At 40.2% G+C, this 23,739-nt stretch overlaps 1 protein-coding gene across 3 annotated transcripts in view; it reads left to right on the forward strand.

The window, feature by feature from the left end:
- rb1cc1 (RB1-inducible coiled-coil 1) overlaps positions 1-23,739 on the forward strand; it is a 168,746-nt gene that overhangs the window by 45,747 nt on the left and 99,260 nt on the right. For all 3 annotated transcript variants that reach the window (XM_069921504.1, XM_069921505.1, XM_069921503.1), the window contains exons 9-13: positions 551-737; positions 835-916; positions 7,786-7,850; positions 8,837-8,940; positions 15,994-16,120. In XM_069921504.1, coding sequence (XP_069777605.1) covers positions 551-737; positions 835-916; positions 7,786-7,850; positions 8,837-8,940; positions 15,994-16,120 — 565 coding nt within the window. The remainder of the gene's footprint in view (positions 1-550; positions 738-834; positions 917-7,785; positions 7,851-8,836; positions 8,941-15,993; positions 16,121-23,739) is intronic.

Raw genomic sequence — 23,739 nt, forward strand, 5'->3', positions numbered from 1 at the left:
GGTGTACATTGTATCCTTTTCATTTGGAATTCTTGTATTTGTGTGGTAATTATAAAACCAACTTGAGACAAGAAGGTGTATTTGATTGAACTAGTCAAGTCTTTTATCAACACTTCCCTTTCTGTTGCTTGAAACTTGACCATTACAGTTGTGTAGAATCTGTTTGCAATTTTAATTTTTAAACACAATTTCTCCTTACCTATTGTTTTATTTCTTGTTTGAGATAATTTTTGTTGATTTTTCACATTTTCAAAATGATGATTAAAGAGATGTTTGTTCTGTCACGGAACTTTCAGTTGTCTGCTTTTGTTTGCTGTGATGCTAGTAGTTTGCAATTGTTAGCCTGTTTAACCTTAAAAAAACCAAAGGAAAATGCAATAATGGAAATAATCTTTGCCGCCAATTATGGTTTGAGTGAAAGTGAACCAGATTTGTCAGAATTCCATTCTGGATGGTTTTATTTTTGGTAATTCCATTCTTGTTGTGAACTTTACAGTTCTTTTGATTAAATTTTGATTTTTTTTTTCTCTAATTCTGTTAATGTTGTCAGGTGGTGCTGTTATGTGATGCTACATGCTGATCAGAATGGTGAAAAGCTCCAAGCTTTACTACGGCTTCTGACAGAACTGCAAGAGCGAGTACGGATTGTTGAGGCACTTAGCACTGTTCCTCAAATGTATTGCCTAGCTGTTGTAGAAGTAGTAAGACGGAAAATGTTCGCTAAACATTACAGGGAGGTAGGTTGACCATTTCTAGATTTTAATCTCCAAGTAAGATTGCCAAGCATATCCAGAATTTAGAAATCAATTTTTTGATTTTGTGTTTGTCCTTAAGTGGGCTGGTGCTCTTGTGAAAGAAGGAAAACAACTTTATGAAGCAGAGAAAACAAAGAGGGAATCATTTGGAAAACTATTTAGTAAGTTTTTTATAATTGCCCAGATTAATTGTGGAAAAAATTTGCACAAGATAATTATTTATAATGGTTTCTTATTTATGTGATCCCAATTTTTTAATTACAAATTTGAATGGATTTTTGCTGAATATTTATTTCATGCAACTTTGTTATAGAGTGATATATGCAACTCAATACTTCAGAATATTTTTTTAAAAATAGAAAAAATTATTTGCTTGTATTTGAAACTGCAAATTTGCCATGCAATGTTAGCCCTTTCAAGAAACTAATTTATCTCCTGTGTTGGCTTCCATGCTGTCAATAGCCCCTTTTCCACTGGAACCTTGTCCCCGGAATTGATGGCCAATTTACCGGTTAAAGATCCAGTGGAAAAAGGGAACAATCAGCACTTCAGCGTAAAATCACCCCAGGGATTGATGGCCTCTGGCCCCTATTCACGTATCTGCGTCAGTTGATGCCGGCATGCCAATTAAACCAGTGGAAAAGGACAAATGGCATCCCTGGACTATTGTTGAAGGTAGACTCTCCTCTCCCTGGGGATGACATATGGTCAGTGGGAAACCAGTTTGTGTCCCAGTTAAAAGTGGCCACTGCATGGCCAATTAACTGGGATGCCAGTGGAAAAAGGACTAATGTGTTGATTCTAAGATGTCTTTTTAAAGTCTCAATGAGTTATCTTTTCCTATTTCGAATCTGTTTTAGCTGTAGTCATTCAAAAGCTGCAGGATGTTTCAATTCTGACCTTGAGCATCCCTAATTTTTGTTGCATTTTTGTACAAAGGTTGTAACCTTCAAAATTTCTATACATTTCTTCAATTAAATCTTTAAAAGAATATATTTACTTGAGCTTTGGTCACAATACCTAGCAACTGGCTTAATATGATAGCAACTTTTGTTTGATAATAGTTTTGGCAAATGCTCCTTGGAGTAGTATTTTACAACAGTAGTGTATGAAAAGAAATTGTTATTGTTGGATGTCTGTAGTGTAGAGAGAATAGTGGGGGGGGTGGTTGAAATTGCAGATGAAGCATTGCATAGACTTTTGAAGATGGAGATCTATTAAGTGGTTTTAGGAAGAGAATTTTGGTTGGACAAGTGAACGACAGGGCATTCTATAATGTTCATGCTGAGACTTGTAGTGGAGTTGAGGAATTTGAAATTAACAATTATTCAAAATGCTGGTGAGCAGAATGATGACCAGCCAAGACATTATAGCAAAGAATGGGATTTGTTCCTGTCTGTATTGATTTCTTTATTCCGGAATGCACAGTGAGGAATGGAGCACAAGGGTTAGTTAGCCAAAACAAATCAGTGGATGATCAAATTGAGGAAGATGTCCAAATGAGTATTTCGTCCAATTTTGAAGTTCATTTTTGTGCACAGCACCACAGTGGTATTTTTGCACTGAGCTTTACTGTCATTGGAACATTAGATTTGTAATGGAGATTTTTCATTAAAAGCTTAGTTTATAGTTTTTGTCCCTGTTTGCCCAGAGAATATTCAATCCATGAATGTAATTTTTCCCCTCTCTTGTGGACAATGAGCTGTCATTTCCTGCTAGTAGGTGAGACTATTAAGCTCACTGTTGCAAATCTCTTATTGCAGCTTCCTTACTGAAGCAAACTCCAACCAATTTGGGGTGGCACAGTTGGCGTAGCAGTTAGTAGTGCCAGTGATTGGGACTGGGGTTTGAATCCCATGCCACCTGTTTGTATATTCTCCCCGTGTCTGCATGGGTTTTCCCCGAGGGCTCCGGTTTTATCCCACCTTTTAAAAACGTAGCAATGGTGTAGGTTAATTGTATGCAGACTCATGGGCCAAAATGGCCTATTACCATGCTGTATGTCTAAATTTTTCACAATAGCAAGTCTTCCACGTGTTAGATTGATCATATAGATGCTGGAAAATAAAATGCTAGTTGACCAAGTCATCTGATTATCAATGTTCTTTTAAAGATGAATTGTCACGCGAAAATATTCACTGCTACCTTTTTACTTCAGAATCAGCATAAAACATGGATTCAGAAGGATGAGGCTCTACTATTACCTACTTCAGAAATACACATCAATATCTTTGGCTTGGCTTCGTGGACGAAGATTTATGGAGGGGGTAAAAGTCCACGTCAGCTGCAGGCTCGTTTGTGGCTGACAAGTCCGATGCGGGACAGGCAGACACGGTTGCAGTGGTTGCAGGGGAAAATTGGTTGGTTGGGGTTGGGTGTTGGGTTTTTCCTCCTTTGCCTTTTGTCAGTGAGGTGGGCTCTGCGGTCTTCTTCAAAGGAGGTTGCTGCCTGCCAAACTGTGAGGCGCCAAGATGCACGGTTTGAGGCGTTATCAGCCCACTGGCGGTGGTCAATGTGGCAGGCACCAAGAGATTTCTTTAGGCAGTCCTTGTACCTTTTCTTTGGTGCACCTCTGTCACGGTGGCCAGTGGAGAGCTCGCCATATAACATGATCTTGGGAAGGCGATGGTCCTCCATTCTGGAGACGTGACCCATCCAGCGCAGCTGGATCTTCAGCAGCGTGGACTCGATGCTGTCGACCTCTGCCATCTCGAGTACTTCGACGTTAGGGATGAAAGCGCTCCAATGGATGTTGAGGATGGAGCGGAGACAACGCTGGTGGAAGCGTTCTAGGAGCCGTAGGTGGTGCCGGTAGAGGACCCATGATTCGGAGCCGAACAGGAGTGTGGGTATGACAACGGCTCTGTATACGCTTATCTTTGTGAGGTTTTTCAGTTGGTTGTTTTTCCAGACTCTTTTGTGTAGTCTTCCAAAGGCACTATTTGCCTTGGCTAGTCTGTTGTCTATCTCATTGTCGATCCTTGCATCTGATGAAATGGTGCAGCCAAGATAGGTAAACTGGTTGACCGTTTTGAGTTTTGTGTGCCCGATGGAGATGTGGGGGGGCTGGTAGTCATGGTGGGGAGCTGGCTGATGGAGGACCTCAGTTTTCTTCAGGCTGACTTCCAGGCCCCTCACCCCAAGTCCAAAGACCGCTGCGCAGCTCAGACGGCAAAGTCCTCCTCAGCGACAAGATCTCCATCCTCAACCGATGGTCAGAACACTTCCAATCTCTTTTCAGTGCCAACCGCTCAGTCCAAGATTCCGCTCTGCTCCAGCTCCCTCAACAGCCCCTAAGGCTAGAGCTGGATGAGGTTCTCACCCTGGATGAGACATATAAGGCAATCGAACAACTGAAAAGTGGCAAAGCAGCAGGTATGGATGGAATCCCCCCAGAGGTCTGGAAGGCTGGCGGCAAAACTCTGCATGCCAAACTGCATGAGTTTTTCTAGCTTTGTTGGGACCAAGGAAAACTGCCTCAGGATCTTTGTGATGCCACCATCATCACCCTGTACAAAAACAAAGGCGAGAAATCAGACTGCTCAAACTACAGGGGAATCACGTTGCTCTCCATTGCAGGCAAAATCTTCGCTAGGATTCTACTAAATAGAATAATACCTAGTGTCGCCGAGAATATTCTCCCAGAATCACAGTGCGGCTTTCGCGCAAACAGAGGAACTACTGACATGGTCTTTGCCCTCAGACAGCTCCAAGAAAAGTGCAGAGAACAAAACAAAGGACTCTACATCACCTTTGTTGACCTCACCAAAGCCTTCGACACCGTGAGCAGGAAAGGGCTTTGGCAAATACTAGACATCAATATCAATACTGGGGGAACTCCACAATCTAACAATTGTGTACTTTCTTCTGGTTTCTTATTGTTGGCATAAGGTTGTGACACAATCCGAAGTGAAGTTCCAAGGTCTGATGATTTCCAGCACTCTCCCTTCTGATTGCTCATTCTCCGTATGTTACTTGTTCTCTAATTACAGTTGTGCTGTTTGTATTCAGCACCTGGTGTCCAGTGTCACCAAGTTTTCTTAAACTGCAACTTTTATATTTTCATCATGTATTGTTCACATATACACAAGACAGTTCCAGTCACAAGATATTAAGACAAATCAAGTTTATTGTCAACTGATTTCACACTTACAACCTGACGAAACGGCGTTCTCCGCTCCTCTGTTCAAAAAGTGCACACACAACCAGACATAACACACATACAGACAATACATATGCAGGACAAGTATTCATATATATATATATATATATATATATATAAATATTGCTTCGTAAATAGAGTCAGATGGTTAGGGTGAGCAGTTCCTTTGGTCATTCAGCATACTCATTGCCTGTGGGAAGAAGCTGTTCCTCAGCCTGGTGGTGCTGGCTCTGACCCTCCTGTGTCTCTCTCCCGATGGGAGCAGTTGAAAGATGCTGTGTGCAGGATGGAAGAGATCCTCGGTGTCTTCCCTTGCACATTGCATTCATTATTTTAATGGACAATGAATGGTTAACTAAACCATTACTGGAGGAAAATTCTGATGATCTATTTCACAGTCCCAGGCAATCACACTACTTTGAAATTGATGGAATTGCTGATTTTGCACGTCCAATTTGGCATGACTTCTGTGTCCCCTAGTTAAAGTGCTGCAGGATTTCAGGAACTTTGTACTCTATTGCTGGATTCCAGGGATGAAACCTATTTGGCATGATAGCTGAGACAGTTATCAAAATGTTTGTTTTGTTTTGGTCTTGAGTGCGCATGGATGAAAATTATAAACTTACTGATATCCAAAGTGGTCCATGTGCCAAAACCATTTTTTTTTTAAGCATTATGTTGGAGATGGTGATGTGAGCAACTCTGAAGGCTGCCGACAAGACGTGAGGAAGGTGAGGTAAATAGTATATTTAAATAACAAACAAGCAGCAGTTACCCATTGTTACTATGACAACTCATTGCAGGCACACAATCCTTCATCCAGACATCGAAAATCCGGAAACCAAAAACTGGCATTTTTTTCCTGGTGCTGGTACAGCGGAGAGAGTCGGCAGAGCCACTCGGGCGGGCAAGGGGGAAGAGGGACGGCAGTGCGAATCGGGTGGGAGAGGGGGAAGAGAGGCGGCAGCGCGAATCGGGCGGGCGAGGGGGAAGAGAGGCGGCAGCGTGAATCGGGCGGGCGAGGGGGAAGAGAGGCGGCAGCGCGAATCGGGCGGGCGAGGGGGAAGAGAGGCGGCAGCGCGAATCGGGCAGGCAAGGGGGGGGTGAGAGAGATGCCAGCGCGACTAGAAGGGGGTTGATATGGCAGTTGATCCATCAGCCAGCTCCCCACCATGACTACCAGCCCCCCCACATCTCCATCGGGCACACAAAACTCAAAACGGTCAACCAGTTTACCTATCTCGGCTGCACCATTTCATCAGATGCAAGGATCGACAATGAGATAGACAACAGACTGGCCAAGGCAAATAGTGCCTTTGGAAGACTACACAAAAGAGTCTGGAAAAACAACCAACTGAAAAACCTCACAAAGATAAGCGTATACAGAGCCGTTGTCATACCCACACTCCTGTTCGGCTCCGAATCATGGGTCCTCTACCGGCACCACCTACGGCTCCTAGAACGCTTCCACCAGCGTTGTCTCCGCTCCATCCTCAACATCCATTGGAGCGCTTACACCCCAAGCGTCGAAGTACTCGAGATGGCAGAGGTCGACAGCATCGAGTCCACGCTGCTGAAGATCCAGCTGCGCTGGATGGGTCACGTCTCCAGAATGGAGGACCATCGCCTTCCCAAGATCGTGTTATATGGCGAGCTCTCCACTGGCCACCGTGACAGAGGTGCACCAAAGAAAAGGTACAAGGACTGCCTAAAGAAATCTCTTGGTGCCTGCCACATTGACCACCGCCAGTGGGCTGATAACGCCTCAAACTGTGCATCTTGGCGCCTCACAGTTTGGCGGGCAGCAACCTCCTTTGAAGAAGACCGCAGAGCCCACCTCACTGACAAAAGGCAAAGGAGGAAAAACCCAACACCCAACCCCAACCAACCAATTTTCCCTTGCAACCGCTGCAATCGTGTCTGCCTGTCCCGCATCGGACTTGTCAGCCACAAACGAGCCTGCAGCTGACGTGGACTTTTTACCCCCTCCATAAATCTTCGTCCGCGAAGCCAAGCCAAAGAAAAAAAAAGAAAATATGGCAGCACCATTTGGGTGGGCTTAAATCTGGGCGAGCTGACTTTTGTTCTGAAATCTGGAAAAATCTGAAATTCGGAATACAGTTTTCTGGATAAAGGATTGTGTATCTGAATTTGGAGAAAGTTTTTATGGTCCACATTCCAGCAAGTGTTGCTGAATAATAAAACAATATAGCATTGATTGTTTCACTCTTTCTCACTATTATCCTGTACAATCTTTCCACCACTGCCCTTCCACTCCCAATCTTCCCAGCCTACTTCTATATTCAGTTGGATGATACATTTCTTTGACTGCTTCCACTTCTGTCCATTAACACCATGGAAACTGCAATTGATTTTATTAACATACACTGACACCCAAATCTATTTTTCCATCACTCATTTGATTTCTGCTCTGCCCAGCCCCCTTCATGATTTCTAACTTGTCAAACTGCTTAGTTAACGTTCAGTTTTGGATGACAAAAAATTTTCTTCATCTCAAGCTTGGAAAGATTGAATTCATTCTTGACCCTTTTGAGAAACCTTGTTCTCTAGCCACTGGTTTTCTTGTGTTTTTTTTTCTCCCTACGTCCTTCAAAAGTTTCACTTGCTCACAGCGCCATTACTTTAAGATATTGATACATCTCTTCTGGCTTCACAAACATCCTTTTTTTTTTGTTGCTTAATCTTAATAGAATAATCAGCTACCAAGGCATTGATCTCCGATGTTTCCTTCTTGAACCACTATGGGTTGTTTCACTGCAGAGGGCAACTTGGCCTAAAATGTCATGTGCTGTTTTGTTGAGGTATTGCATATAAACTGTATGTTTATATTGAGGCTTCTCTCCACAGGAAGATCATTTCTTAGAAATCGTTTGTTTAAGGGACTTGACTCATGGCCACCATCATCCTTTTGTGTATGTATACTTTTTTTGTTTAAATAGTTAAAGCATTACATTTACAGAATTTAAATGAGTTTATTATTTTTATTCCAGTTAAATATAGAATTTAAAGGAAAAAATTGGGTCTCATGTGAAGAAAAACTTACATAAATGTTTTTTTGGTTATATACACTGAAATGAATAACCATTGAGTTACAGTATCTAGGTTCTGAATGAGCATTTGAGCTCATCTGTAATTTGGTCGAGAATTGAGAGGTATTTACTTCATTCAGCATGGAGCTTATGGACATTATTATCTGTTTTTCTTCATTTAAATTAGATGTTCTGAATTTTCAGCATTGGTATACTCTACTAGAGGTATTTATACCTAAATGGGCCCTCTGTAGGCAATATTTTCTTTAAAAAGCTGCTGTTACTAAAATATAATTATGTGCAGTGTAAATTGGCTGTGGATTTGAAAATTTATAATGCTGCTAAATAACAGTTCATTATTGCAACTATTGGTACTGGTCTTAATTCCAGAATCATCCTTGTTGGTTGTTGTGAACAAATGATGCTTTATTCACCATGACCATTGTGCCCTTTCCCTGACAAAGGAAGAAATGCTCTCTGCATAGGCTTGAAGACTAGCTTTTGATTATCAGTGTTAATGCAGGATCGTCAGATCTTCATTTGTAGTGAGTCTACCAATTATTTAAGAAGCCAAAATATCAGATTATCTATCTTTTTATAAACTTACATACTTTTTAACTGTCACTATTTGGACTGCAGCTGTACCCCCTTTCGTATTTGCTGCATACTAGAAATTGTAGGTTATTTTATTTGAAATCAATATAAAGTTAAGAAAAATGTAATTTAAAAAAAAAGGCAATTATAGGACCATTGAGTTTTTTTTTCACTTAAATAACTACATATGTGAGAAACTATCAGATTAGCCCATGATTTATTAATTACAACAGCTTTAAATTGTTAATATAAATTATTAACTTTAATTGTTGCAGACACACAAGCCTCGGAAGTTTGACTTTGAACTTCCTGATGTATCCTTAGCTGATTTGCAGTTTCTGCAGTCCTGTTGTCCAACAGAAGTTCAGCCATATCTCAGGTAATTTGCACAGTTGAGTGCTGCATGAACTTTTTGCAAACCAATCCCAATATGAAGACCTGGAAAACTGAAACAAATGCATTATTTACATATGAATTCTCTTGATTGGATGCACCAGTTTTGAACTTTTAAGGTGTTAATTAGTTGAAATAGCCTTTATAGTTTTTCAAGCATGAAAATTATTTTTTTAAAATTGGTTAGTTTTGTCATTTAACATTGAAGTACATGATGCATTTTGGTTCAATTGAAATTTGATTTTTAGTCTGGCAAAAAAAAATCAAATCAAACCTGCTGAATCTGTTAAGTATCCTGAGCCTCAATTTTTTTTCAAATTATGAATGTGTTCTCAAGGCTGAACTTATTTTGTGTGAACATATTTTAAATGCCAATTTTTAAAGGAAAATTTTTTTTTTACTGTGACAAACACTTTTTGTATTTGAACATTACACCAATATCTGAGCTCAAAATTCAAACTCTCTTCAGTCCAATAGTAAAAAGAATATCCTGTTTTTAAACCTATAACTCATCCCCAACCCAAAGAGGAGTGAAGAATGTTTTTTTTGTCTGCATTGGAATTTATTGGATGCAAACAATTTGTAAATTGATTATATTTTGGCCATTTTGAAGTACTTTAACTTGGGGGTAAGAACAATGCCACGACTTCAATAGTGATATTTATTCTTAAGCATTAATTTCCAAATATTACTTTTTGCATAATGCTCAAGTTAAAAATAGTTTGGCAAATAAGTTTTAGGAAAAAAAAACACTACTTTTTTCTTTCTCTTGCCAAACTAAAACTATTAAGAATGTTAAGATTATGAACATTTCCTTCCTTTTTCTGGGTAAGCCTTTTGACTTTAATTGCTGCAAGCTTTTCATGATCTTCCAACTAATAGAAATGGTAAAATATTTACATTTATAGTCCAATGCAAATTTGATTACATTTTTGTAATTTAAGATTGCTGCAGCGTGAACAAATCATGAAGTTTTCATGGAAAGGTTTACTAGAATTTGATACATTTTGCTACAAGAAGTATTTAAGATAAATAAATTACAATTCCTGTGGCAAGATGAATACAGGTAGTCCTCAACTTATGACTGTAATTGGGATAGAAGGATCGGTTGTTAAGTCGGATTTGCACGTCTTAACGAGGTATTAAAGCAATTTTTTTTAAAAATTCAATTCATGAACCTTTAATGAAGAATCTCAGTATGTACAATATTTTTTAAAATTCGGTTGTATGTACACGTAGTTCATAAGTTGACAACCTGTATAACAAATGAAAGGGAAAAAAACAAAAATTGAATGATTTTATCAAATGTGAAAGTAACATAAATTTAACAGGCTACATTTTTGGGCAATTCTGCTTCAAACAGCTCTCTGTACACAAATGTTGTTTCTATTGGAATATAAATTGCAGTGCTTACTAGAATAGATTAATTGATGTTTTGTTTATTAAACTTAACATTTCATTTACTACCAGAATATTTAATGGCCGGGGGGCGGGGTGGAGTGGGGAGGAGGAGAGAAGAGGAGAGAGAACTGTAAATTGAAGAAAGTAATCACTTTGCTTTCACATGATTGCTTTTTATACATTGGTATTAGTAAAATGTATCTCCATTTGTACTTTATCCAGGTGTATTGGAAGCATCATTATAGAGTTTAAACATTTGTGTTTCTGTTTTTATGGTTCATACTTATTTTTTTTAAATCTAATCAAATTGATATGTTCTATTTTCTTTCCTGATTGGCAAGTGAAAGTTAACAAGAGAATGCTAGATAACTACAGTCTTACTGTCTGAATGAATAATTGCACATGAAATATTGTTCCCTTAAATTTAACACCGTCTTAACTTCTGAGCAAGCATTGAAACTCGTTTGATCGATAATTCGTGATATTATTAGATTTGCTTATAATGGACATTTTCTTCGCTGAATCTCACACCCCTCGACCCCTCTCACTCTACCAGCCAACCCCCAAATTTGATTACTCACTCAGATATTTTCTCACAAGTCATCACAAACAAGAATTCCAGCAAAACCCTTCTGGAACACAACTGGTCATGGACCTCCAACCAGAACAGCACCCACCTCTGTGTTTGGATGAGCTAGTTCTGAATCCAAGCTAATAATTTACTGCGGATATTTGTACATAGGGTGAAAAATTGAAAGGTTCAGGGGGAACATTAGGGGGGACCTCTTCACTCAGAGAGTGGTGGGAGTTTGGAATGAACTGCCATCTGATGAGGTGAATAAGAGCTCACTCTTAAGTTTTAAGAATAAATTGGATAGGTACATGGATGGGAGTGGTCTAGAGGTTTCTGGAATAGATGCAGGTGAGTGCGGCTGGAGCAGCAGTGAGCAGCTTTTTTTTTGAAGTCACATTCCACCTTGAGTGTTCCCTGTGCTGTGGATTCTCTGTGGTTGGTGGCGGATTGGTTGGGATGGTATGTGAATAGAAATAAATAATTTGAGAACCACTGTTTTAATTGTAAGGAAATAGACCAATTACTTTTTTTTCAAGTAAAATATTTCAGTTAAAATTGGGTCTAGAGCAGTAGTCCTCAACCTTCCCTTTCTGCTCATCTGCCACCTTGGGCAGTCCCTTGCTGGTGTGGATTGCTTGTGGCATGGGGATTGCTTGTGGCATGGGGATTGCTTGTGGCATGGGGATTGCTTGTGGCATGGGGATTGCTTGTGGCATGGGGATTGCTTGTGGCATGGGGATTGCTTGTGGCATGGGGATTGCTTGTGGCATGGGGATTGCTTGTGGCATGGGGATTGCTTGTGGCATGGGGATTGCTTGTGGCATGGGGATTGCTTGTGGCATGGGGATTGCTTGTGGCATGGGGATTGCTTGTGGCATGGGGATTGCTTGTGGCATGGGGATTGCTTGTGGCATGGGGATTGCTTGTGGCATGGGGATTGCTTGTGGCATGGGGATTGCTTGTGGCATGGGGATTGCTTGTGGCATGGGGATTGCTTGTGGCATGGGGATTGCTTGTGGCATGGGGATTGCTTGTGGCATGGGGATTGCTTGTGGCATGGGGATTGCTTGTGGCATGGGGATTGCTTGTGGCATGGGGATTGCTTGTGGCATGGGGATTGCTTGTGGCATGGGGATTGCTTGTGGCATGGGGATTGCTTGTGGCATGGGGATTGCTTGTGGCATGGGGATTGCTTGTGGCATGGGGATTGCTTGTGGCATGGGGATTGCTTGTGGCATGGGGATTGCTTGTGGCATGGGGATTGCTTGTGGCATGGGGATTGCTTGTGGCATGGGGATTGCTTGTGGCATGGGGATTGCTTGTGGCATGGGGATTGCTTGTGGCATGGGGATTGCTTGTGGCATGGGGATTGCTTGTGGCATGGGGATTGCTTGTGGCATGGGGATTGCTTGTGGCATGGGGATTGCTTGTGGCATGGGGATTGCTTGTGGCATGGGGATTGCTTGTGGCATGGGGATTGCTTGTGGCATGGGGATTGCGTTTTGGAGGGAAGGTTGCCCACCCCTGGACTAGAGGAATGATGTTTTGCCACAGACTAGAATGGCCTGTTTTCTGCACTATAGTTTTCTATGGTTCTTTCTATCTTCTGGATCTGCATACCATGAGGCACCTTGTCAAATGCCTTGCTGAAGTCAGTGTAGACAACACTCTCTCCCCTCCCCTCATTCTTCATCTTTGTCATTTCTTAAAAAAACTCAGTTCGCACAAGTGTTCCACACACAGCCACGCTGACTGTTCCTAAACTGGCCTTGTCTTTCCCTATCCTTTAGTATTCTCTCCACAAGCTTCCCTGATGTGAAACTCAACACAGGATGGACCATGTTAATATTGTTCTAGTTATTACAGACAGGCACTACTGTTGGGGAAAGCTTCAAAGCCATCCTGCTCCTTGCTGATGTGCTAGGAGCCAGCTTCCCAATGGTATACTGTGTACTGGGAGCTGCTGTCAGAAAGTGCATATCCTGAGCATGGCCTTAGGCTAATGGAGGATCAACTTATAAATATGGGAATTATATATGACAAGAAGCCACAAAAGGCAGAGGAATAGTACCAGTTTTGGGCATTCATTGAGGGAAAGGTTAAGGTTTATCCATTATAGTACCTGAATTTCAAGATCTTTGAAAATGTAGCCCCTCTCAGTGCTAGACTTTTTTTCCTGTTCGATTATTTGATGAAGTCTTTTGGTCTGAACAAGCAATTTTCTTCTATTGTCAACATCAGGTCTTGAAGTGCTCTCAGTTTTTTTTGCCCTGAATGTATTTTTGGAAGCTGTAGATTTGTGCAAGCTATCACATTGTCTTTAATTGTTTTTTTTTTAATTGCTTTCTCTGCAGTGGTTTATCAAAGGATCTGCTTGCTCCTGGTTGACTTGAAATTTGGTTAAAAAATTATATTAATAGTTAGAGCCGATGCAATGTAAAAATAAATAAATAGATAAATAAAATGTCTGAAGATTGATGCGAGTAGTTGATACCAAATTATAGAATTTACTCACAAGTTCTCCAGACATTAAGGAACCACTTATTTATAACTTCAGGTTATATGCCCTGAGATGTAGTTTCCTTAAAGTCTGAAAGTGTCAGTCTAACTTGACTTGCAAAACTTGTAAAACTGATGTTTTTATGGGAAGTTTACAATTAATTTATTTGGACCATGAGAATAAAACAGGAACTTTGACGTATTTCAGAAAGGTGTTCCCTGCAAGTAGATAGGCCCGTGGTGGAAAAATCAGGAATGTGGTTCTAAATTATGTATTTCATACTAGTGGAATGATTTACAACTTTGTTTAATTATGGGTATGTAAGTCATCTATATCCAGTGAGCCTTCCATCTACAAATTCCTTACTAAAATTAGTTGAGTGTCTGTGCAAATAATTTCAATGACAGCAATAATTGCCTTGTTTTTACTGGTTTTGTTCATGAGGCTGCAATCTGCAATTTTTGTCTAATAATATTTAAGATATTCATACACAGTCTTTGCCAAACCTTCAAAACATGATGGAGATCAATAGAAAGCTATATTAGTTTTATTAGATAACTGTACTTGAAAAATATTTGCCATTGGAAACAAATTCAAAATAGATTTCATAATTCTTGTACCAGATGAACTGTGTATGAATTTTTTTCATCCTTAATATCTGATTGTTTGCAATAGAATTATTGATACTAACATGTTTTGTATAGATTTTGCTCAGTGTATGCCCAGCTTCATTCAAAATAATAGTGGTTATCTTGATTTCTAACTTATCTGAATGTTTGTTGGGGCTAAAAGCTGTCAGGGCCAGTTAAAATTGGAATAACGAGTGGCCCAAGTTATCTCCCTATGTTAGATGGATTATTATTTCACTGAACAAGACAATAATCAGAGATCTATGACTTGTAATAGGATATATTTAATCTGGAGAAAAAGATAGTTAATATCAACTGTTCCATGCAACAACAACAAAAAAGTGCTTAACACTTAAAAATATTAATTTGAATGGCACATAAATGTACTTCATATTTAAATTAATAAACAATCTTTCCTTTCATTATCCTCCACATACCAAAGGTAAAATCAGCATAATGATGACTAATGTTCTTTTAAAGACTTTTTTCAGCCAGAACCAACCAACTTTCCCTTCATATTGAACAAATATTTTACAATATAATCTGTTAACTGAATTTATATTGCATTTTATGAGAAACATGACTTGTGTTTTTTTTAGGATGAGGCTTGTATCTTGAGTGCTTTACTGTTGAATATTTGAGTCTGAATCAAGTGGATTAAAAATTGGACCCATACTAGAAATGCACATCAGTTATATTTGACTACAGGGAATTTTTTGTAATTGACTTCAATTTGTTTGGTCAGAAATAGTTTCTGAAATGTATCTTTTTACTAAGTTTGTTGAGGCAAGAACTTACAAAAAAAAGGACATTCCAATGAGATGAAACATTTTAACAATTGCAGGCAATAGCCATGATAGTGGATTCCTATGTTCAGGAGAAATTGTATTGGATGAATTTCACTGACTGCTGATCAGTAAGATTTTCTTTCCACCAAAAGTATTTTGCAAGGTTCTTTGTGGTATGTGGAGGATAACAAATGAAGAAAGGTAGATTTACTCGCCTTGAGGTGCCGTAATTCTCATTCTTCAGATGAAGTTAACCACATACCAAATTTTCCACCTTTTTACTGTTTTATACTTTAGAGTTTATATTTTGTGCCTTCAAGTCCATACACTTAAAAACTATGACTTTGCAATTGCATTGCAAAATGTAATTAGATTAAAATTTCAAATAATAATTCAGGACAATTACATTTAATTATTTTGACATTTTCCAGTCCATTGGGGAATGAGATTTTTGTTACATTGCCACCTCTGGCTGAGAATACCAAGATGACCACAAAAGGACATATTTTGCATCTCTAGAATTGTTGTGCAGTTCTGGCTGAAGGTCTTAGAGCTATGTTTTTATTTTCCATTGCCATTATGCTGACCTTAACCATGGTATGTTGAGGATATCTTGGTCCCTGGAGTGACGACTGCTGACAAAGGTGAGTAACTTTTTTGGAAAAAAAAGCTTTCATCCTTTAATTCTTGTTGCTTTTACCTTGTCTACCATTTCTCGGATGAAAGGTAAGTTGGTTAACAACTTTTTTTGCTTCACTCCCTTTGTCATCAGTTACTTGGTAGGTTTTTGTTAAATACAAGATAATTTGTTGAATTCTCTTCTTTGGGAAAGAAGGGTCTTTTTTCTCCTTGTTCGATATTTGACTTTGATTTTGGAGAACCACCATATGGTAATTACAGGTATCATGCAAGTTCTTAACATATCAATGGGTCAGGCAAGCTTTTTTCTGATATTAGTTTTGTGTTACTGATAACAATGTTCACTCTTTCACAGAAATGCCCTCTTCCCTTTTGGCTGTTTTGCAAATGAGTCAATATTAAATAAAATACAAAAATCTGTTCTGTTCAGAGTGTGATGACTTTTTAATTTGATTCAAATATGAGAAAAATTAGTTTGGTAAAGATTTTTTTGTCTTTTTCTTGAAAGGGTTCCTACACTTTGTGACTTTGAGCCATTGCATCAGCATATTCAAATTCTTCGCAATTTGGTCAAAACAGCTCAGAGTTTGGATGAAATGTCCCAAACAATCACAGACTTGCTTACTGAGCAGAAGGTAAATATTTCATTTGAATTTGTAGGGTTTATTGGAGTTAAACAATAATACTGCATTGAAACAAGCCATTGGCCCATCCCGTCCAAACTAATGATCAAGCACGCTTTACATTATTCCATTAATCTATTTTTGTATTTGGTGCATTCCCATCAACAACTCCCTCTGAATTTTACCATTTAATAATACATAAAGAGAAACTTGCCATGGTCAATTAACCTACCAACATGTTCAAGGCTATCAGAGGATACTGGAGCACATGGAGGAAACTCGCATGGTCACAGAACTTAAAGTTAGGAATAACCTCAGTTGCTGGTTTCTTTTCCATTTTTCACCCTTAAGGTTATGAACTAAAAACTTAACGAGGTTAAAAGATGTCTTCTTGAATCCTGATGAAAAGGTGTTTGGATTTTTCAACAATTAAAGCCAGTTCATCTAGTCTCCCAATTTGTCTAGTGCCTATCAATATACTGGAAGAGAAGTGTTGATGCATTGAATCTTATGAGTCACTTTGATGCAGTGCAAAATAATTTCTTTGCTCTCCTATTGAAATGTGCTTTGGTAGCCACAATTAATTTCAGTGGAAATGTTCGGTCATTTCTAAAAATGATCTTGAATTTTTTGGAAGTGACTGCAAAGCAAGCTTTGTAGTTGATCACATCAGAATAATTGTACTGAAAATTGAGCAGAGATTAGACTGATGGTCTATTTGGGTACAAAATTTAAAAACCAACCCAAGTCTGAATTATTGTATTTGGTTCCATATCCAACAATCACACGCAATTAAAATGTAGCAAATCACCCTGGATGAAGTTCTGAACCAGATCGGCAACCAGGTGTTATGTGTTTTGTCTGAAAATTCTCCCAAACTTACACACTTAGCCTAACATATCTGTGTTTGGATTAAAGGCAAAATATCAATCTAACTCCTGTTGCCAAACTTTCAATGCACTTGGACTGTTTATGACAACCTCTCCTTGTGATAACAAGTTATAGATCTTAAGCATTGGATGATTAAAGTTGTTCTTGAATATTTTTGGTTTCTCTATTTTAGGGAAAGAAATATCCAAGCCTGTCTGTCCTTTTCTGATTTTATATTACTTGGTACAATGATAAAATGTTTGATAGTTTAACTGCAGCCCAAAAACTGTTAAATTATTATCATTAGTGAGGTGAATGTATCCAAAATTCACCCTGCTGCTCTTTATCTTCTATTCCTAACCAACACAACTGGACACATCTGGAAAATCTGAGGCAAATACATGTTATTATTTTTCCACTCTGCAATTATTTATTTTCGCCTCCTTCGGATGCCACCTTTGATTTTGAGATGTCACACTTTTGACATTTAATGAATGTATTTGTCTCTGACACTACAAAGTGCTCCTTAACTATTTGATATTGTATCAAAGATGGACCTTTTTACTTTTCACTCTATTAGTTTTTAAATTTTATTGTCAAGGGATGTAATTACAGGAGCTTTAATCCAAACACTTCAGAAATCAGTAGTAGGATCGGTAACCTGAAACCTGGATAATACTACTTTGACAATCATGTACTTGAGCACTTCTAGAATAATACACATTGATTTCTCATATTTTAACATCTATAAATTATTTGCAAAAGTGAAATTATAGAATACAGGTGATTGAGCAACAAAAGAATGCATTGAGGATGTGTCTCTGAGATCAAATGCTACACAACTAGGCCTAACCAGAAACCATGGTTGGGTGCAGAGGTCCGGGCCCTTCTCAGAGCTCGTGATACTGCCTTCAACAGGAGAAGATGACACTAAGATTAACCAGGGCTGAACTCTGCAATCCGGAAGGCAAAGTGAGGATATGCACATAAGATCCACAGACAGTTGTGCGGAACTGGTGACATGTGGCTAGGGCTCAAGACTATTGTGGATCACAAGTCAACCTTGCGAATTAAGGTCAATGATGCCTCCCTCCAGGTCAGACTGAACACTTCTGCACGGTTTGATGAGAAGAACAGGATCTTTTAAACTAGAATGGTTGAGGGGAGGGAACAAAATAGTACAGAGCAGTAAGGAGAAGGTTAGAATGCAAACAAAGAAAGTTTGTAGTAAGTATTTGAATATGGATGGGCAGGTGATAGAGAAGGGAAATGCTTTGGAAGAAGATGAAGGGCAATTGGCAGGAAAAGTAAATAATGTTGTTCTTAAAGATGAGGGAAAACAGGGATTAAAAATTGGGAAATCCCTGAAATTCATATATTTTAATGCCAGGGGTATTGTAAAAAAGGTGGATGAGCTGAAGGTGTGGATTGATACTTGGAAGTATGATGTGGTAGTGATTAGTGAGACATGGTTGCAGGAGGGATGTGATTGGCAACTGAATATCCCTGGGTTTCGTTGTTTTAGGTGTGATAGAGTCGGAGGGGCAAGAGGAGGTGGGGTTGCATTGCTTGTCAGGGAAAATATTACAGCGGTGCCTAGGAAGGATAGAGTAGAGGGCACATCCACGGAGGCTATTTGGGTGGAACTGAGGAGTAGGAAATGAGAGGTTACACTTGTAGGGGTGTATTATAGACCACCCGGAGGGGACCGAGACCTAGAGGAGCAAATCTGTAGGGAGATAGTAGATATTTGTGATAAGCACAGGGTTGTAATTATGGGAGATTTTAATTTTCCACATGTCGATTGGGAAACACATTCTGTGAAAGGACTGGATGGGTTAGAGATTGTGAAATGTGTGCAAGATAGTTTTTTACAACAATATGTAGAGGTGCCGACCAGAGAAGGAGCAGTGTTAGATCTACTGTTGGCAAATGGGATGGGTCAAGTGACGGAGGTTAGTGTTGGCGAGCACTTCGGGTCCAGTGATCATAATGCCATCAGCTTCAATGTCATTATGGAAAGAGAGAAATCAGGGCCAAGGATTGAGGTTTTTGATTGGGGAAAAGCTAGATTTGAGGAGATGCGAAAGGATTTGCAGGGTGTGCATTGGGACAATTTGTTTTATGGGCAGGATGTAGTAGAGAGATGGAAGTCTTTTAAAGATCAGATTTTGAGAGTGCAAAAGCTTTATGTTCCTGTTAGGTTAAAAGGAGGGGCAAAAGGTTTGAGAGAGCCGTGGTTTTCAAGGAATATTGGAAACTTGGTTCGAAGAAAAAGGGAGGCGTACATTAGATATAAGAAGCATGGAGTTAAGGAGATGTTTGAAAGCTACATTGAATGTAAGAGGAATCTTAAGAGAGGAATTAGGAAAGCTAAAAGAAGGTACGAGAAAACTATGGCAAGCAGGGTGAAAACTAATCCAAAAGAGTTCTACAAATATGTTAATGGTAAGAGGAAAGCTAGAGACAAAATTGGTCCCTTAGAAAATCAGAGCGGAAAACTGTGTGTGGAGCCTAGAGAAATGGGGGAGATATTGAACAGTTTCTTTTCTTCGGTATTCACTAAAGAGAAGGATATTGGGAGATGTGAGATAAAAAAAGCAAATTGGGTAAATATGGGGAATATAGAGATTACAAAAGGTGTAGTTTTAAGACTTTTGAAGAATATAAAGGTGGATAAGTCTCCGGGACCAGACGGGATCTTCCCCAGGACATTGAGAGAAGTGAAGGAGGAAATAGCAGAGGCTCTGGTGGTAATTTTCCAAATGTCATTAGATATGGGGATAGTGCCGGAGGATTGGCGCATTGCGCATGTGGTTCCGTTATTTAAAGCGGGTTCAAGGAGGAAGCCTGGCAACTATCGGCCTGTAAGTTTGACGTCTGTGGTAGGTAAATTAATGGAGAAAATTCTTAGAGATAGTACTTATAAACATCTGGATAGACAGGGTCTGATCAGGAGTACTCAACATGGATTTGTGGGAGGAAGGTCATGTTTGACCAATCTGATTGAATTTTTTGAAGAGGTGACTAGGAATGTGGATGCGGGTAGCGCAGTGGATGTTGTCTATATGGACTTCAGTAAGGCCTTCGATAAGGTACCACATGGAAGGTTAGTTAGGAAGGTGCAGTCTTTAGGTATAAATTTTAAGATAGTCAAATGGATTGAACATTGGCTGAAAGGGAGAGGCCAGAGAGTGGTAGTGGATAATTGTCGGTCAGGTTGGAGGCCGGTGACCAGTGGTGTGCCTCAAGGATCTGTATTGGGCCCATTGTTGTTCGTTATATACATTAATGATTTAGATGATGGGGTGGTGAATTGGATTAGTAAATATGCAGACGATACTAAGATAGGTGGAATAGTGGATAATGAAGAAGGTTTTCAAGGATTGCAGAGGGATTTGGGCTGCTTAGAAAAGTGGGCTGAAAAATGGCAGATGGAATTTAATGCTGATAAGTGTGAGGTGCTTCATTTTGGTAAGAAGAATCAGAATAGGACATACGTGGTAAATGGGAGAGCATTGAGGAATACAGAAGAGCAGAAAGATTTAGGAGTGACGGTACATCGTTCCCTGAAGGTAGAAACTCACGTGAATAGGGTGGTGAAGAAGGCTTTTAGTATGCTGGCCTTTATCAATCATTGCATGGAATATAGGAGTTGGGAGGTGATGTTGAGATTGTATAAGACGTTGGTGCGGCCTAATTTGGAGTTCTGTGTGCAGTTCTGGTCGCCTAATTATAGGAAGGATATAAACAGAGTGGAGAGAGTGCAGAGAAGGTTTACCAGAATGTTACCTGGGTTTAAGCATCTAGAGTATAGGGAGAGATTGGACAGATTAGGTCTTTATTCTTTGGAGCGTAGAAGGTTGAGAGGGGATTTGATAGAAGTATTTAAGATTATGAAAGGGATAGACAGAGTGGATGTGGATAGACTATTTCTGTTAAGAGGAGGAAAGATTAAAACAAGAGGACATGAGTTAAGAATTAAGGGGCAGAGGTTTAGAGGTAACATGAGGGGGAACTTCTTTACTCAGAGAGTGGTAGCCGTGTGGAATGATCTTCCGGGAGAAATAGTGGCGGCGGAGTCAATTGTATTATTTAAGAAAAGGTTGGACAGGTATATGGATGAGAAGAAGATGGAGGGTTATGGGCATTGTGCGGGGAGGTGGGACTAGAAAGGGGTGTTTGGTTCGGTGCGGACTAGAAGGGCCTAATGGCCTGTTTCCGTGCTGTAATTGTTATGTTATGACACCAAAGAAAGCTCTGTGTCCCCCTGATAAACAGGCCCCCCTGCATAGCCGCAGCTGAGGTGAAGAGTGCTCAATCCAAGGTGAACCCACACAAGGTGGCGGGACCAGACAACATACCTGCAGTAGTCCATGGTTCCCACAGGGTGCAAGACAGCCACCATCAGGCAGTACCCAAGAAGGCAACAATAACAGGCCTCAATGACTACCACCTCGTGGCACTGCCCATTATGAAATTCTTCAAGCATCTGGTGATGGAAGGCATCAAAGCACACTTCCCAGAGATGCTGGATCCATTTCAATTTGCCTTTAGAAGAAACTGTTCCACAGCTGATGCTAGAGCCTTATCGCTTCACTCCGTCCTGGCGCACCTAGAGAATGACACCTCCTACTCCAAGCTGCTGTTCGTTGACTTCAGCTTGCGTTTAATACCATAATTCCCCAGAGGCTGGTGGAGAAGCTGTCCTCGCTGCGACTTAATTCCCTTCTTTGTAACTGGATCCTGGACTTCCTAATGGGAAGATTGCGGTCTGTCCAGGTCAGAAGCAATATAGAAAGCACAATCATGCTGACCACTGACACACCTCAGGGCTGTGTCCCACTCCTTCTCACGCTACTGACCCACAACTGCATCACCAGATCCAGCTCCAATGTCATCAAGTTTTCAGATGACACAATCGATGGTCTCGTCAGCAACCACAATGCATTGCACTGTAGAGAAGAGGTGAGAAACCTCGTGAAATGGTACGAGAGTAACAGCTTGAGTCTCAATGTGGACAAGATGAAGGAGATGATCATGGACCTCAGGGAAGACTAGGAATAACTACAGAGAGTGGAGAGCACCAAGTTCCTTGGAGTTCACTTACCTATCATGGACACTCAGCAATCTCTCACTTGTTGGGAAGGTGCAACAGTGACTGAATTTCCTGAGAAGACTGAAGCAGGCAAGGCTATCGGCCACTATTATGTCAACCTTTTATAGGATCTCTATCAAGAGCGTCCTGGCCGGCTGTTTGGTAAAGTTGCTGCAGAAAAATGGATCAGAGGTCAATGCACAGGATCATGAGTGGCAGAGAGGATCACTGGAGTCTTCCTCACCCCCCCCCCCCCCCCCATTGACATGATCTATTGGGATCCGAAGAGGGCAGACAAAATAATTTGAGGACCCCTTCCAACCTGCATGCAGCATCTTTCAATTGCTCCCATTGGGGAAGAGATACAGGAGTATTGGAGCCAACACCACCAGGCTGAGGAATAGCTTCTTCCCACAGACAGTGAGAATACTTAACGACCAAAGGAACTGCTTACACTAAACAGCCGAGGTTCTCATTTGTACAAACCAATATTTATTTATTTGTATAGATGAAATACTTGTCCTGCATATGATTGTTTGTCTGATTGTGTGTTATCTCTGCATGTTTTGGAGGATCAGAGAACACTGTTTCGTTGGGTTGTATTTGTACAATCAAATGTCAATAAACTTGAAAAGTTGATTTATATAATTTTATCAGAGTTGGTCGTACTCATTAGAGGTTTATGAAAGAGGGAAGATGAAGGGAAATCAGCAAGTGAAATGTATTTGGATTTCCACAAGTCATTCAAGATTCCACAGAAGGTTACTGTACAGATTAGAGTTTATGGAATTAGGGGTAAAATTAGCATGGATAGGGAATAAACAAACAATTTCAGGAAGCTAAAATATATGCTCCCACAGGGTTCTGTGCTATGGCCTCAACTATTTGCAGTCTATTATAATAAGTTGGATGTCGGGGCAACTGGATTTGAAAGTAAGTTGTGAGGATCAGTTTAGAGGTAAATTGAGTAATCCATACATTTTAAAAACTATGGATTAATATTTAAAAAAAAAGATTATTTAAATATGAGGGATCTCAATGATGTCATAAATACAAATTTAGTATGCAAGCACAAGAAGCCATTGAGAAAGCAAATTGAATGTGGTCTTTTATTGCAGAGGAGATGAGGTGTCTAATCAGATTATTTATTATCATTATAATAAATCATCCATGTAATATTACACAAAGTTGCCATTAGTCTGTCATTAACATTGTCTGGCACCCATTACAATCAGAGTAAGAGAAGCAAATGTGAGTCTGTCCAGAGTAACTGAGTGGCCGTGGATTTTCCTCCACCACTCATGTAGCCTCCGCAGCAGCACCGGACTCCAGTTCAGTTCAAACCATTGGTGAACCAAACCCACGTCCAAACCCCCAAAAGAAAGAAGAATCCTTCAGCACCCAGGGTCCTTTGGGATTGCTTCTTGCACGAGGCACCCTCTCAAATCCCGGTTCCAGTACCTGGTCCTCATGAGCCAGTCTCCAGCAACCCGGTGTGAGTCCCTTGACCTCCAGTCGCCTGCAGCCTGCGTGGGGTCCTTGCCAGCCAGTCATCCACAGCTCGCCGCCTGTTTGTGACGTTAGCAGCAGAGCCCCTTGCTGCTCTGTCACTGTCCTTGGGGTTTTCTCCTCTGGGGGAAATGGGGGTGGCAGGGTGTTCTCC

The sequence above is a fragment of the Narcine bancroftii genome, chromosome 2 (genome assembly GCF_036971445.1).
Source record: "Narcine bancroftii isolate sNarBan1 chromosome 2, sNarBan1.hap1, whole genome shotgun sequence".
Lineage (NCBI taxonomy): Eukaryota > Metazoa > Chordata > Chondrichthyes > Torpediniformes > Narcinidae > Narcine > Narcine bancroftii.